This window comes from Pleurodeles waltl, chromosome 1_2, assembly GCF_031143425.1.
Source record: "Pleurodeles waltl isolate 20211129_DDA chromosome 1_2, aPleWal1.hap1.20221129, whole genome shotgun sequence".
NCBI lineage: Eukaryota > Metazoa > Chordata > Amphibia > Caudata > Salamandridae > Pleurodeles > Pleurodeles waltl.
Window position 1 is genome coordinate 1,164,300,497 of NC_090437.1, and position 17,535 is coordinate 1,164,318,031.

The 17,535-nt window shown below is 49.0% G+C and overlaps 1 protein-coding gene across 8 annotated transcripts in view; it reads right to left on the reverse strand.

Moving 5' to 3' along the window:
- The window catches only part of JAKMIP1 (janus kinase and microtubule interacting protein 1), a 1,798,968-nt gene that overhangs the window by 754,481 nt on the left and 1,026,952 nt on the right, over positions 1-17,535 (reverse strand). For all 8 annotated transcript variants that reach the window (XM_069203057.1, XM_069203080.1, XM_069203046.1 and 5 more), the window contains one exon: positions 5,415-5,552. In XM_069203057.1, coding sequence (XP_069059158.1) covers positions 5,415-5,552 — 138 coding nt within the window. The remainder of the gene's footprint in view (positions 1-5,414; positions 5,553-17,535) is intronic.

The following is a 17,535-nucleotide window of genomic DNA, read 5'->3' on the forward strand; positions in this document are numbered from 1 at the left end:
CTGTGTTCAGCAGGGGGTTGGCCACTGGGCTCAGCACGCCACCAGGCCCTGTGGCCAAACTCCCAGCAGGGTGCCAACCCCACATTGTGTACATTCTTTGGCATGCGCAGCATATGGTTTGCCTTCAAGCCCCTGGGACCCCATTCCCTGGGGCCAAAACATATATATTACACCAAGTAAAAAGGGGAGAAGGCCTGCAGCCTCGCACTCTCAGAGACCCCATCCCCTGGGGCCAAATTTAATTTTAAAAAAAGGGAAGAGGGCATGTGGGCCCCCTTCACTAAGCCTTATTAGGCCCTAGAGACCCAATCCCCCGGGCTGAGTGATTAATAACGAGAGAGGGGCAAGCCTCCCCCTCCTTGATTCTTCTTCGGCCCAAGGACCCTTTCCGCTGGGGCCAACTTTAATAAAAAAGGAGTGTGCAGCACCCCCTTTCCGAGCCTTATTAGGCCCCAGGGACCCCATTCCCCAGGGCATAGTAATTAATAAAGGGAGGGGGGTACAAAGTCCCCCTCTCTGAGTTTAATTAGGCGCGGGGACCCCATCTTAAAGGGCCAAAATGTAAATAAATGGGGAATGGGACCACGTACATTGTGGGATGGGGTCCTTGGGGCCTTTTCAGGACTCAGGGAGGAGGGCCGCACAACTCCCTCTCCTTAATAGATAAATTTGGCCCTAGGGCCAAAAATGGCTCAGGGAGTTGAGCATTGCTTTCCTTTTAATAAATACATTGGGCTCCAGGAGATGTGGTCCCCGGGGCTGAGAACGACTCAGGGAGGGGGACTGAGTGACCCCTTCCCTTAATAAATACATTAGGCCTGGGGGACTGGGTCTTCTGGCCCAACATTTTCAAAATTAGTATGCCACTGACTTCAGCTGCAGTCTTGAAAGTTTTGATTCATCAAGCGGGGGCTGAGAAACAGAGGGGTGACAAAACACTTTTTCCCCATGCGTTTTCCTATAGGGTCTTTAGACACAACTACAGCCTAAACCGCTGAACGGAATTACACCAAATTTGGCAGGAAGCTAGTACTTAGTGTGTATATTGGGCTTTTTGTTATTTGGTGTAAATCCGTACAGTAGCTTTGGAGCTAATAAAGGAAAAATTAATTTGGATATCTGGGTGAAGCCTAAGCACAGATCTCATGGTGAGATCCGATTGGTTGACAGCACTTCAACCAGGAAGTTCTGGCAGCCATCTTGGGACCACTATACATGATAGCATCCCACTGAAATGAACTATAGTGAATGGCAGGTTTTGAGGGTTACAAAAAGGAGAACATATAAAGGGTAATAACAAATGTTAGTTACAATAGTTACACTATAAATAATTTGTTGATGGTACCATACTCCTTTTAGGAATTGTGGTGTGTTCTAAGGTGATTTTACCCTGTGAAAAAACCATCTGCTGGGATTTAATGAATCATGTTTTCCCATGATTTTACTATAGAGGCGATGGTTGGTGCTCCAGAAGCTAAAATGATAACATATTTTCAATAAATTCACACTATGTTTATCGGCCATATGAGAATGAAGTCTGCCACTCTCAGTAAAACATGTACTTCCAGCAGAAGCAGTCTGTCAGTTGATTCCCTTGTGATGTACTGAAGCTTCTCAGAGTGTTCTAAAGAACAACTGGAGCACTAACAATCCTACTCAGGACAAACATGTTGCACACCTGAAGTCATTTTGATTGAATCAAACTGGTAAAACTTAATACATTTAATTTACAAAGGAACAAAATGAGGGGGTTCATTTTGTCATAGAAATTATCATTAGTGCTGCAGAAAGAATAATTAGGACACCTTTTAAGAGTGCTTTCAAATATTTTTCTCTTCTATTTCATTAAAACATTCTGACATGCAGACTGAAACATGCACTTTCAACACCAGCAGCAGACTGCTGGTCAACTCCCTGGTAATCAGCAGCTTTACTACTGTGTTCTAATAAACAGCTAGAGTGCTAACATTCTTAATTTATGCCAAAAGTGGCACATCTGAACGTTATCCTGATGGAATCGAACTGGAAAACTGAAAGTTTTTCTGCAGAGGATCGTGCAGTAAATGACGAAATTAGGGAGCTTCATCCACTCCCAATATGGCCACCAGAGAAAAAAGAGCCGAAAATGTAACGCAAATATCACCCAAATGAGGCCCAAGTATAGCCCTAGGACAGTGTGCAAAACACTTAATATATTTTTTGTTTGTTTTCTTTTTCAGATTTATATAGCGCAGACTTGAACCGAAGGTATTGGAGTGCTTTTCATCAGCATCAGTTACATTACACAAGGACACATTCATTTTGGTTTTAGGCATGGGAAGAATAGGGATTTGCACAGAATCACAGGATGTTGAGCTGATGCGGAAACTCGAACATAGTTCCCCAGTTGCAAAGTCTGCAGATCTGGCCGTAACGCTACATCCTCTCCCCTAAGGGTAATATATATTAAAGTGATCCACTGGATTAAAAACCATAAAGATAGCAAATAATTTAAAAGTGCTTTGTCCTTATTTGAGATCTCAGAAAATATGTCCTCATTTTACTTTTTTATAGCACTAACCATAATTTCTATGGGAATTAGACCCTTTCCTTTTTATAATTTCAAAGGAAATGCTTTAGGTATTTCAGTTTTGAAAACATCAAGATGACGAAAGGCGTGCCACACTTTTGTAATAAATATAGAATGCTATCAATCTAGTTGTTCATTGGAATACTGTGGAGAGGCATATGTCAGGAACACGGACTGAGATAATTGAGGGCAGGGAGGAGGGTGCTGAAGGGACAAGTTGACCACGTTGGGCAGGCTAGAGGTGCAGTGGCAACACAACGGACTATGGAGAGAAGGGGAAAGATGGGGAAGGGGCAACAAACCAACATATAACAGGCCATTGAGGGCAGAAGGAAGAGGCAGTGGCAGTACAACCATATATGCCAACAGACCCGATTCAAGCATGTTTTTAAGCCCAAAATAACTTTATTTCATCTGTCTCCTGCCTAAAATGTCCTCTTTTTCAATGTAAGTCAATTGTGAAAATCAATTCCCCAGATTTGTTTGTCAAAATCTCCCTCTTACCAAGTTCAAAATGTTGGCAAGTATGGTACACTGGATCACAGAGGGAAGAAGGAATGGGGTAAGGGCATTGACTCAGACAACAGGGGGCAGGAGGAAGATGGGCAGGGACACCAAACCGACCTTACAGGGCAGGTGTCAGGGGTTGCAGCAGCACAATACACCACACAGGGCAAGTGAGATGGCAGTGCAGCACAAAGGACCATGGAAAGCAATAGGGAGGGGACAGGGCTATGCACACGGACAACAGAGAGCAGAGGGGTAAGAAGCAAGAGCAGCAAGTTCCCCATACTGGACAGAAAACAAGGGATAGTTGCAGCATAATGGACCATGAAGGGCAGGAAAGGGGGAAAGTGGCATGATAATGGAGATAATGGACTAGACAATGCAGAGACCTGCACATAGAAAACGGAGGGCAAGGGGGTAAAGTAGGAGCAGCAAGCTGACCATGAAGGGCAGGTGGGATGGGCACTGGAAGCACAACACACCATGGAGAGCAACGGTGAGACTATAGTAGCATACCCACAGACTACGGAGGGATGGTGGGAGGGGCTAAGAGGTAGCAGGCCTACCACACTGGGCAGGTGGGAGGAGCTGTGGCAGCACAGAAGACCATCCATGGCAAGGAGGAGGGTTAGTGGCAGCAGAACAACCATGGTGGGCTCGAAGGAGGGGGTAGGGACATGCACAAAGAACCAATGAGGATAGAAGCGATGGGCTAGAAACAGACAAGAGGGGGCAGGGGAATGGGCTTCACAAATGACCATGCAGGGCAGGCAGGAGGAGCAATTGCAGTACAACAGAGCATGGAGGGCAGAAGGGAGTGTTAGCAAAATGGACCTTGGAGGACAGAGAGAAGGGATAGGGGTATGGAACTCAGACAGGCAGGGTGGAGGTGGCAGGGACAGGCGGCAGCCATCTGACCATGCTAAGCAGGCGGGAGAACACTCAGAGAAGATAGGAAGGGCTGTGGCAGGTCAATGGAACATGGCGCGCAAAAGGAGGGAGCAGATGCATGGACACAGGTATTGTACAGCACTGGGAAGGAGGGTAGGGACAGCAGGCTAAGCACAGAGGCTAAGCAGGAGGGCAATAATGGGGTATAGAATTGGGCAGCGGAGGGCAGGAGGAGTGGGGCAGGGACATCAAGCTAAATGAAGGGCAGTAATAGCACATCAGACCATGTATGACAGGAAGGTGGTGGCTAGTGCATGGACTCATACAACAGAATGTAGGGAGGAGGTGAATGGGGCAGCAAGCTATCTGTTCAGGGTAAGCGGGAAGGGCAGAACAATGGCCAGACAGGGCTGTAAGAAAGGAGCAGGGGCATGGACTTGGACAATGAATGGCAAGGAGGAGGTGGGGCAGAAGCAGTAAGATTCGGTGGGGGCAGCACAATGCCAGGCCAGGCCCTCCGTCCAAAACCCATCCCCCACTGTGGATTGCAATGGGCATCTTACATAACGTTAATACTTACCATGGTAAAGGCATGCATGACAAAGGTATTGCATGGTAAAAACTCTGTTGTAAAGGATGCTTCCCAGACCAGACATTAGCTTAGTGGATTAAAAGAAGGGAGTAAAGTCACTGCAAAAGCAAAGATTTATTTACCATTTTATAGTCTGGCTTGACAGTACAGCTGTCACTAGACAATTATGTGAGCATCACTAGAGAGGGGTTTTGGCTCTGCACTCATGTTGGGATCCAAGTGAACATGTTTTGAATAGGCAGACGATGTGTGCTTCCATAAGAAAGTGCTTATCCTCCACATAGCTGAGATCATTTTATTTATCCATCTGCCTGAGCCGGAACTATCAGGGGCACACAGATAGCCTCCAAATACTATTGAAGTGTCTTATGTAACTAGATAATTGATGGTGTTTTTCTCTGGCAGCAGCACAGATGGGGGGAGGGCAATCATTAACCTACATGGATGTTTAGGTCTGGCTTGATAGTGCAACTGCCACCTAACTTTATAATATACACCAACATATTCTACAGTTCTTGTTTCCGCACAAATACATATCCATTCCCATGCTATTTACTCTTAACTATTTACTTTTAATGCTTCACATTACCATACATTCCTTCAAAATCAGACATATTGGCATTGTTTATCTCATTATCATTCGTGTCACATGAGGGACAGGGGTGGTTTAATATAAGTTTTTTCAAAAATGTCGGCAAAGTGGTGGAATGCTCGAAGGCACGATGACTATTTAACTTTTCTTCACCTAACTGTGTCTGACTAAACATTGTTAAAGTTTAAGAAAGTATAAGTATTGTGTTGGACAGCATATGTAAACATACATTTTTCTTTTAAAGAGAATGATGGATACATTACCACAGAGAAATCATCAATAATTTGCTGCTGCTCCATAACTTGCAGTCTCAAGAATTCCATTTCTTGCTCTTGTGTTATGCTGAGATCATTAAACGACGGATGCCTCCGTAATGGACACGGTGTAGATAACTTTTCTTTCTATAGAAGGAAAAATGTGACAAAGAGAATTACCATTTTGCACATGAATAGAGGTGTTGTGAAAAACAATTTTCATTAGAATCAGGCTCAAATCACCACCAGTGGTTATGATTAACATAAGGTGAGTTATTTCATGTCAAACCTACTGTAAATAAGAACCACCGTTGGGACCGATGGGAATTTCTGATTTTCTACTAGAATTTGGGAGAAGGATAAGTTACTTACCTGTAAATCCTAGTTCTTTTCCAGGGGTATCCTCATCAAAGTCATAAACACTGAATATTCCCGCCCACGTGCGAAGACCCCAGAGCATATACAAACACATATGTATATGTATGAAATATCTATGAAAAATAACATTTTAGTAGAGAATTTCAATACAAATATAATATATACATGTGCAAACAGCCAATGCAGCCTATGTTGAGAAGCAGGCTAAAAATGCTTTGTTTTTTGGAGTTTTTTTTCCCCCCCAAACAAAAATCGAAATCTTCAATTAAAGGTAAAAACTTTCTGTAGTCAATGTAGAAGGCATAGAAAGTGTAAGCATTCCGTTTCAAAAGAGAAAAACTACATTGAAAGTAAAGGAGCATTATTAAGAAGCATAGGATGCATGCAGGATAACACAGCAGAACCAAAAAAATTGGCACAGTGCCTTTAAGACCCTGAGCACCTCCAGTATCCGACCATGCCTCAGGGGTGAGAGTGAGGTGACAGTTGGTTCACAGTTAGGTCAGTTCTTTTTTCCAGCTTCTTCTGTGAGGATCTTGGAGCATTGAGCTCTCATTTTTCTGGTTATTTGGCCAGAAAAATTACCTAGACTGTGTTTTTCTCTGATTTACTCAACGGTCCTTCATATTTCCTGAGTGAGAGACAAGTTTTTTCTCACAAATATGCCTTCATTGTTTGTGAAATGTCCGTCTTGTGGGAAGAAGAAGGCCCAGTCAGACCCACAATCTGTGAACATAGTCTGTTTGCCTCAGAGTCACTCTCTGCAGACATTGCAAGAATCTGTCCAAAAGGACTCTCAAGGACAGAGAAAGGATTCGACTACATGGACTGCATGAAAGGGAGAAAATTTCTAAAGACTCTTCTACACAACGGCGAGCCAGATCGATCGATTTGCATTAGAAGTAACAGGAGTAAAATTCAATTTAGTTTTGAGAGTCCTGGGTCCTCTCTGTGGCTCCCGTCTCCATAACACTTTAGACGTCCTGCAGCAAAATGGAAAATGGTGTTCTGAAAGCTGCCTTAATGTAGGTGGAATAGGCAGTACGACAGAACAGAAAGCAATAGCAGGGTGTAGTCCCTTTGAACTATCAGTAGGACCCACTTCCCGGATATTCCCGGATATTATTATTTACCATCCACCAAGCAAATGAGTGATTTTACCTCCCACATTGTGGCTGTATGCCACTAAGGGTACATCAAAGTGGTTTTTAGACTGCTGCTAAAAAGGCTGGGAACTGGAAAGTTTATTTCCCCTGTTGGTCTGAGCAATGCCTGATAGATTCCTATCCTGACCCTAAAAGGACTAGGGTACCTGTTGTTGGGGCAGTGGGCCTTAATGTTGCCTGAAGGTAAAGCCCCTTGCAAAGCCTCGAAAGGTGCAAAACTGTTGTGGATACTGCCTCAAGATCGATGACGCACTTAGTTGGTATGCTTTCTTTAAGGAGCTCAAGGTAGAGTTGACCTTTTCTCCAAAGAGGTGAGTCCCATCAAAAAGCATTTCCATGAGTGATGCTTTAATGTCACCCAAAAAGCCAGTGAATCTCCCCAGGCTAGTTCTGACCACTCTGCCCAAACAATCTGTTGGGGCCAGTCCTGAGCTAATGACATATTTGGCCACATCCTGGCCATCCTGAATGGCCAGTGCCAAAATGGCTCTGAATTCCTCTAGGACTGCAGGTAAGAGTCCAGTAACTGAGTGCCATAATACTTGGGAGTATCGTCCCAATAAGCAGCTGGCATTGACTGAACCAGTGGTGAGACAAGAAGAGGAAAACATCTTCTTCCCAAACACCTTCATTCTCTTCAACTGCCTTCGTCATATGTAAGGAATTGGGGTTAAATCTGCAGGTGAAGGCCTGTACTGCCAGACTCTGTGGAGTAGGATAATGCATGAGAAAGGCAGGGTCACCAGAAGCAGGTCAATGGTGACAGGCCACTTGTCTGTTCAATGGTGGCCAAGAGACAAATTTGGACCAAGTGTCAATAACGGTGTTAGTTAGTGCTTTGCTAAATGACAGCAGAGGTTCTGATGAGGACTGGGTTACAGAACCTCTGTGAGGGCGTTAGTATTTACATCAACTGAAGGCAGCTGTAAATCTAGGACTTTGGCTGCCCTACTAATCACCATGGTGAAAGAAGCTGACTCTACTGTGGAAGGACCAGGAAAGTAACCTCCTGTCAGGGGAAGTACCCAGTCAGTTGGTCTCTTGTATTTCTATATAAAAATAGTAATTATCATCATATTATTGGAAAAATAATCCCCACCATCACCATCAAGAGCAAATGCTGGTTACTATGGTAAAATTCAGGATCCAAAGAGATGCAGGAGTAGTTGAGGATGGCCTCTAGGTAAAGGTAGTGTCTTACCGGAGTCGGAATGAATTGGAGCAGATTTTGCAGGAACTGAACTAACATTCAGCTTCTGGCTGTGGTCAATACGGATTTGGCTCAGACAGGACTATGATTTTGACAACCTCCTGAGACATCTGCAGCATTGTGGCCAGCATGGGCGCAGCAATAACCGGAGCAGAATGTGGTGGAATTTGTTCCAGAGTCAGAGCTGAAACCGAAGTAGATTCAGGAGGCACAGCAGGTGCCAAGAGTGGATGCTTCAGCCGTAAACCGGCTGAAAGCCTCTGCAGATCCATGGCACCTGCAGGCATGCCAGAGGGTATCAATAATGTGCCACAAATGCAAAGTAATGCCTTTTAAATGCCTCAATTTGTTGCACTATTGCCAACTGTGAAAAAAATGGGGTGTATTATATACTGTGGTTGTGTGACCTCACTGTGTAATACACTTACCAAGCCCTTTAGGATCAGTAGGTTTTGTTTGTCAAACCTTCAGCTCAACCCTGGGTAGCTCTGGCTCTGAGCAGCATGGCTTACTCAAAGAAACAAGAGTAAAGCATTTAAACAGCACCAAATCAATGGAAGAAGAAATCAACAAGGCACTAAAGAAAACACCTATTTTTAAAAATAGACTGTAGGTTTATGTATTTTTAGACACCCCAATGAAAAAGATCCACCGGAAAGTTTCGGAGCTATAGTAAACCAAAGCATTTCACTCAACCACGAATAAGTATTGACAAAGTCACCAGATTGGACACTTAGAAACTTTTTGACCAAAAAGTAGGGCTAGTTGTATTGCTTTTACTTAGGGTCCCTTTAGGAAACCAGTAGGGAGGCCGTCAAAGGGACTAGCAAGGTCCTTAAAATCAGTTACCCATGCAGAGAAAGCAGTCTCCAGGCAGTTCCAGGGACTTTATCCCCTTTAAAATGGATTACTATGGTAGTGTTCCTGATGCAGGGGATGAAGGATTCTGAAGAATCTCAAGGATGCTGTAAATGCAATGCAGTCAACAGGGGTCTTCCTGCGGCTACTCCTAGGTCCACGAAGGGAGTGAGATGGTCCTGGTTACAGAGTCAATGACGCTCAAAATCCTCTCATACGTGTAGCAGCCCAGTCTCCACTGGGCTACCAGTAACGGGGGGGGAGGGGAACGGGGGGGGGGTGGTAAACTCAGCCCCTCCAGCGGAGTTCGCAGAGTTTTGCCTACTCCCGTCGGAGTTTCAGAAAAACTCTGCTAACCACCCAATTAGGGCCTTGGCTACTGCAGGGGCAGTAGTCGACCTGAAGGGAACTGCTTCAGGGTGTCTGGTAGCATGATCCACTACTACCAGCATGTATTGGTTCCCTGAGGCTGTGGAAGGTTCCAGTGGACCCACAATGTCCACACCAACCCTTTCAAAGAGGACCCCCACCACTGGAAGTGGAATGAGTGAGGCCTTTGGATGGCCAGCAGTCTTGCCAATTGCTTGACAGGTGACACAGGAGCTAAAAAACTCCCTTACTTTCTGGGACATGTTGGGCCAATAGAAATGGTTTGCTAATCTGTCCCATGTCTTGGCTAGGGGGATGTCGTGGGCCAATGTGAGGATGAACTCTCTAAACTCTTGAGGCACTACTACTCTCCTAGTGACCTCAGGTTTGGGATCTCTTGCCTCAGTGAAAAGGAGTCCATCCTCCCAATAGACCTGTAGGAGCCACTGACATCTCCCTTCTCCTGTTCAGCAGCTTGCTGTCTCAGGACTTCAAGATTGGGACAAGTCTTTTGTCCGAGGCACAGCTGTTCCCATGAGGGTCCCACTGGGCCCAAGAGCTCCACCTGGTAAGGGTCCAGCTCCAGGGGTTCTAGTCCCTCAGGGGATAGGACATCTTCCTGAGAAGAGAGGAATTGCTTCTTTTGCTATTCAGAGGCTGGTCCCCCAGTCTTCCTACCTTTTCTCTTGGAAGGTTGGGCCATTATTCCAGGCTCCAACACTTCTTTTTCACCCTGTGCTCTGCTTTGTGCTCTGGTTTTCACACACATACCAGTTCAGGGATACCCTGCATGGCTGCATGGGTTTAGAGTTCGACGACTCCAAATCAGTCCCTAGCAAACCTTCTACTGGGATTGCAGAAGAGACCACTACCTGTTTCAGGCCAGTAACCCCTCCCCATTCTAATGTCACCATAGACATGGGATGGACTTTAGTTACATTCTCAGCATTGGTAACTGGATATGTTTGTCAAGCCAAATACTGTCATGGGGAAAACAGTTTCTCTGTCACCATGGTGACACTGGCACCTGTATACCTCAGGGCTTCTACTTTTGTCCCATTTATTAACAGCTGCTGCCTGTATTTTTGCATGTTAGGCAGCCAGGCAGTCAGTGTGACTATTCCCACTCCACCCTAGAGACTAGATGAGCTTCAGTGTGAACCCTGATTTGCTCTGGGCACACTGTTGATCCCATCTGGAGATTGGCAATTCCAGTGTTAACTGGAGTAGTAGCAGTGAGATTTTTCTTGTGACAGGCCATATCTCCAGTTTGGTGACCATGCTGTTTACAGCTGTGACACCAGGCCTTTTTGGGATCAGAGTTTTTACCCTTGTACCCATTTGTGGATTGTGAAGAGGCTTGGAGCCCACCCTCCTGAGCAGGTTTTTGGGGCCCTTGAGAAGACTCTTTAGTTTTGTCCTTGGATGTCTCACCACCCTTCGCCTGAGGAGGCTTTCTGACCCCTTTCTTTTAGTCACCCCCTGTGGAAGTCTCAGTCACCCTTGTCTTGACCCAGTGGTCCTAGGTCTACCAGATTTTGATGCAACTTATCACTGAAGCAGTTACTTTTAAAAAAAATATATATTTTGATTAACATTTTGTTATTTTACATTTGTATGTCAGTTCAAAGTAATCACTTACACTTGTTATACATGATCATTAAACAAGCCGCACTTGTGGTATACATTACTTGTGCTTCATTGTATATTCCCATGATGCACTCCTTAGCATTTCTGGGTTTGTCTGATCCTAACACTAATTCACTAATCCTATTGACAATCTGTACAATGCTCTCCGTCGATCTACAGCATTGATTTGTGTCATGCATATGAATAACAAATTTAGGGAGAGGAAACCCATTTCAATCTATAACTTGGAGGATAAACCATAAGGAAAAGAAGAACGGGAGTAAAGGGAAGAAAGGAAAGAGGATGAAAACTAGGGGGGGAGGGGAAGGAAGGGTATATAAACTAAACAGAAGGTCAACTTTACAGCATTGTGTGGGTGAGACTTGTGGCTGATAAACTTTAAGGAACTAAAGCACAGCAACATAAGTGAAAAGGCCGTGCCCGTGGCGCACCAGTGTATAATGGGGGCAGTAGGCCACTCACTCCACCCCCGACTCTTGTGGCATTGTGGCTGGTGGCGACTCGTTCTTCTCTTTTTTTTTTTTTGCATTTCTCCATGCGGACCATGTATCAGTACGGGGATCTCAAGGCACCACCTGGGAAACTTCCTCCACGGGACCATCCCCCAGGGTGTGCCGATCCTCTCCCACTCCTACTTCAGCGTTTGTTGTGCTCTTGGATAGCCCATCCCAAGTCGTCACCAGGTCTTCCCAGGCCGGGGCAATAGGAACCTGTCCGATGCCCTTGGCCTCCTCAGCCTTCAGGACCTGCAGTTCGGCCCTGGACCATTTCGTAACATCCCTTTTCCAGTCAGCCAGCGATTGGTGGACCGAGGCCTTCCAGCCCTTTGAGATCAGCCTTTTATAAAGGGCCAGAGTTAGGTCCAGGAAACACCCACTTACTTTCCCTTTTAACACAGTCTGCCTGAGACCTAATAAGCACAGGCCCGGGGTGGGCCGTAGCTCCGCTCCGAGTAACTGAGAAAGGACAGCCAGTGCCTCCCTCCAACCAACTTGAAGTACTGGGCACCCCCATACCATATGGTCAAAGTCCGGTTCACCCCCCCAGCATCTTGGGCATGTCCTGGGGGCCCCCCGTATATTCGGAATAGTCGGTGTGGTGAGAGGTACGTTCTGTGTAGGTAGTTATATTGGATACATCTTAATCGCGCATTACGAGAAATCACCCGGGGGGATGCTAGTGCTTTGTTCCATTCTAAGTCAGACAATTCCCGCCCAATCGTGCCTTCCCATCGTTCCCGCAGGGATTGCAAGGGGTCTAATACAGCCTGGGCCTGGGCCCGGTAAATTTTGGTTATCAGGTGAGGTTCCTCCCCCGATGTCAGCAGTAGGTGCAGCACCCCATGGACTGCGGGCTCTGCATTTATCGTGCACCAGTGGTCCTTCAGGGTGTGAGCCAGCTTCCCGAAAAGCAGGAACTGGCCCCGGGGAACACCCACTCCCGATAGGGCAGAGAATTCCCTCAGCACTCCCCCCTCAAAAAGCCCGCACCGTCTCAATCCCTGCTCTTGTCCATGGGCCAAGCCCCAGGCCTCCCGGGCCCTTCCCCCCAGATTCCAGAGCCAGCACCGAAAGCGGCAAAGCCGGAGAATATGGGGGGCCCACTCCTACTCTTTTCATACATCTCTTCCAGCACGCCAATGCGACACTCATCATTATGCTGTTACCAGGTAGGGCTATTTTCCTGCCTGTCATGCGTGCCACAATCCTTGCTGCTTCCATTATCCCCTGGGGTGTACATAGGTCCAGGAGTCCCCTGCCAATCAGCCAGCCGGACACCCACTGCAGTTGGGATGCCAAGTAATAGGCCTCAAAGTCGGGGGTGCCCTGTCCTCCCATATGAGTCGGCCTGCAGAGGGTCTTAAGTGCAGTGCATCTACAACCATCGTCCCAAATTAGCTCCCTTAGCAGCATGTTCAGGTCACGGAACCATGATGGGGGGATCAGCAGCGGTAAGTTAACAAAGTAGTAGAGGAGTCGGGGAAGCATAATCATTTTGGACAGCGCCACTCTGGCCATTACTGATAACTTCAGGGAGCGCCAGAACCCAACCGAGGACCTCAGGGACCGAAGCTCCCTGCCCAGATTACCCTCCCTGAGATCTCCCAGCTCGCAGAATATCTGAATACCCAGGTACTTGAAGGTCCGTGGGGCCCAGTTCACGTCTACCGGGCACTACCCCCCCCCGCTCCCTCTCCCCGCAGTCGGGCAGCGAGGGGCTCAATCGCCAGGGCAAACAGTAGTGGGGAAAGGGGGCACCCCTGTCTGGTTCCGCGAAATTGGATATTGTTCTGCCCGTCTTCACTCTTGCCAGTGGGGACGAGTACAGTAGGTCCACCCATCTCACCCAGTTCTCCCCCAGGCCCATTCCTACCATCACCGACCTCAGATAGTCCCACCTAATCGAGTCAAAAGCCTTCTCGAAATCCACCGCCAACAGGAGTCCCGTCGGCGGAATCAATTCTTTGGGCATATGCAAGATAGAGAAGATACGTCTAAGATTCAAGGAGGTGCTGCGACCAGGAATGAAGCCGTTTTGGTCAGCATGTATCAGCATGGGCATATGGGGAAGCAGTCGGTCGGCCAAGATCCTGCTGAGGATCTTAAAGTCGCTGTTCAGCATTGTAACGGGCGGAAGTCGGTCACTGAGGCTTCCTTGTTGGTGGTCTTAGGGACTGGCACTACCAGTGCCTCGCGCAGCGTGCCAGGCAACTCTCCGCCCTGCACTGCTTCCGCGTACATCTCCGCCAAACTGGGAACTAACAAGGATTTATATTTTTTGTAAAAATCCATAGGAAGACCGTCTGTACCAGGGGTCTTCCCAGGGGCCAGTTGAGCTATGGCATTGTTAATCTCTTCTACGGTCACCGTCCCCCAGGCTGTCCCTGTCCTCTAGTCTCAGCACCTGAAGTGGGGTCTGACTTAGATAATTGTCAAATGTCTCTGGCTCCAGGTTGCTAGATCTCCTATACAGGTGCGTGTAATAATCTCTGAATGCGTCATTGATGAGGCCTGGGCTAAGTCTGCGGTCTCCCTCTTTGTCTGATACACTTGTGATGGGTTCGCTGTCCCCACCCGGGCGTACCAGCCATGCCAGGAGCTTACCCGACCTCCCCTCTTCTGATTGTAGGGATGCCAGGTATTTCTGCATGTTATGGCATCTAAGCTTTTCTTCGGCCTGGGAGTGTTCCCTGCGGGCACGGTTATATTCTTCATCCCCTTGTGCTGCAAGGCCCTGTCTTAGTTCCCCCTCGTGTATGACCTTCTCTAGGGCAGTAAGCTCCTTTTCTAGCGTTTTCCTCACCCCTGCCGACTGCCCAAGGCAGAAACTCCTCGTCACCACCTTGAGTGTCTCCCACTCCACTGCCCTGGAGGGGGTGGATCCCTTATTAATTTCGATATGCTCAGACAGATGGCTACGCAGCGCCTCTCTGTACGCCTGGTCCTCAAGTGCCACGGGGGCCAGCCTCCATGATGGTATGGGGGGTCTGTCCTGTGCTACCCTCAATGTCAACAATAATGGGTTATGATCTGAAATTGTGCGGGCGAGGTATTCAGTATGTGTCACCCCTCGAGCTAGACCCGGGGTGCAGGTCACTCTGTCAATTCTGGTGTGCACCCGGTGGAGGCCCGAGTAGTACGAGTAATCCCTGACGGTCGGGTGGTGCACCCGCCAGACATCCACTAATCCCCATGCATTCAGCCACTCGGCCAGGCTTTGTGCTATCTTAATTGATGTTGCTCCTTGTAGGGGTGGGGTGGACCTATCCATGTTTATATCTAGTACTGCGTTGAAGTCCCCTCCTATTAGTAACTCCCCCACGTGAGGTGTCGTGATAGGCCCGTCATGAATAAAACCTGGTCTTGATTAGGGGCGTAGATGCAGCTCATGACTAATGGAGTCCCATGTAGCTTCCCTTCTAGTATCACAAACCTGCCCTCCTTGTCTATGTTCGAGGTTTCAATTGTCCATATCATTGCGCCCCTTGCGTAGGCTGAATACTCCATAGCAAACATTCGCCCCCTCCATCTCCGCCTAAGTTTCTCTCCCTCTCCCGGGGCCAGGTGGGTCTCCTGTAACATTGCTATCTGCACCCCCTTTCTCTTTAGGAATGATAGTATTCTATGTCTTTTGGCCGGAGTGCCCATCCCCCTGACATTCCAGGTTATGATGTTGTAATCTGCCATCTTGTTCTTGGAGTCTGACAATCGGGGGACTGGTGCGCCTGGTGTTCTAGCTGACCCATTCCTGTGCTCGTTCCTGTATTGTGGTCAGATTCCAATACCCATGCTGTTGATTTAACTCAAAACTGCAAACCCCAACTCCCCAGCCCCAGGGCACCTCCGGAACTATAGGTAGCCCAAAAAACTGTGCATAGGTGCAACTTTTCCAAACACATAACTGCAGTGCTCGCCAGCCAAGCAGACAGGCGAGTGGTAAGGTCAGGGGGGAGCGGCAAGGTCCGGAGGGGCCACTCGTTCATGCAGCGCGCCATGTCTCCGGGCGCAACCACGCAGTCGGGCTATCCAAGTTCGTCAGCTGTTTGCGGGGTCACCTTCGGTGCTCGAGACGGGCTCCCTGAGTCTCCGGCGGAGGACACCATTGTGTCGTCAGACTCTACTTCTGAGCCCTCATGGGGGGACCCCTCACCTCCCACTCGGGCCGCCGCCTCCAGGGCCGCCCTTCTGCCTGTTTCTCTCTGTGTTCGTGTCGGCGCCAACCGTGGACGATCTCTGGACCTTTTCCCCCTCTGGGCACGGCGGGCCCCGCTTGAACCAGCGCCCACCCGCGCCGGCCGCACCGTTTGGGATCCGTGCCTCTCAAGCCAGTCCCATGCCTCCTCCGGGGATTGGAAGAATGTAGTTTTTCCCTCTACGATCACTCTCAGCCTTGCTGGGTATAGGAGCGAGTACTGAACCCCCTCGGCTCGTAGTGCTCTTTTTACCGCTAGAAATGAGGCTCGCCTGTTCTGGACCTCCAGAGTAAAGTCCGGGAATAGCGTCATCTCCCCATTTGCTACTTTAAACGGGCCCATCTCTCTGGTTTTCTGTAGGAGAATATCCCTGTCCTTGTAGTGCAAGAGTTTAGCGATTACAGCACGGGGGTCTGCCAGGAGCAAGAGGTCTCGACGGTACACGGTGGGCGCGATCCAGTGTGTAGTAGGGAGTCAGGCATCCGGGTGCAACCACCGTGCTCATCCATTTCTCCAGGAATTCCACCATGTTCGCCCCTTCGGACCCTTCAGGGAGGCCCACCACGTGTACGTTGTTCCTCCTGTTTCTCCCTTCCGCGTCTTCAGCACGCTGTTCAAGTCTTGCGACCCTGTCAGTCAGTGAGGTTACTTCCGCCGCCATGTCTTTCTGTCTCGGGGCGATGTCCGCCAACATGGTTTCCGTTTCTTTAACTCTGTCAGCCAGTTTATGATGTTCAGCTCTCAGGAGTCCCACCTCAATCGCAACTTGGTTGATGTCTCGTTGCAATGTTGACTTTGTGTCCTCTATGGCCCCCAGTATCTTGTATAGGGTGTCTTGAACTTTGGCGTGACTGGTTCAATGGGTCCGCTTCTCCGTCCCCGGGCGGTGTCAGGGGGTCCATGGCTCTACTCTTGGGCCGGCTCTTGGGGGGCATCGATCCAATCAGGGGATGCACCCCGGGGGGGGTAGGGGGCGGCAATCGACCCGTGTGTTACTGTAGGAGTCGCCACTGAGATTGACCCCTCGTTTCGGTCTCCGCATCTTTGAGTTTCGTTCGTGGGCATCGCAGGCCGGGCTCCAGATACTCCACCGGCCGCGCATGGCGCCCAGCCCCAGGGGTCAGGGGGCTTTACTGTAATCGGTTGCAGTCGATCGCCACCTGTGGCTGTGCTGGCCCCTCCGCCAGCACCCGTTGACCGGGCCCGCCCTACCAGCCGAAATCCGGTGCACGCTGCAGCCGGGGCCCAGCCGACCTCCCGTACAGGGCACCCACCTCTTCTCCAGTGGTTCCACTGCGCCCATGATTGCTCTTCCGCACTTGCACGATGCCCACACTCAGTGGCCGGCGGTGCTCAAGGTTGCCCAGGAAATCCGTGGTTCCCCCATGTTGATCCCCAAGCAGGGGCACCAAGCTGCCTTCGCCTCTCCTGAGGGGTGAAATACAGGGTGTCACACCCCCTCCCGGCAACCTCACAGGTGATCACTGCTAGGGGGCCCGCCGGCCGCTCACTGCCGCAGTTCTACGGTGTTCCCCCCGGGCACAGGACAGCGCTCCCGGGGCAGCCCCAATGAGAACAGGGCCGCGCCTGCTCCACTGATTTCAGTTGAGGCGCCTCAACAGAAAAGGTCTCATCGGATCTCCCGGTGCTCAGCAGACTCACCGGGTCCCACGGTCTGGTCACTGGATCTGACCACCGCCGCCGCCTCCCACCGGCCGCACCTTCTGTTTGCGACGCGGCCTGCTTTCCACGTAAGGTCGTGGCTTTAAAGGGGAGGAGGGGCCGCGGAGCCGCAAGCCTCCTCCC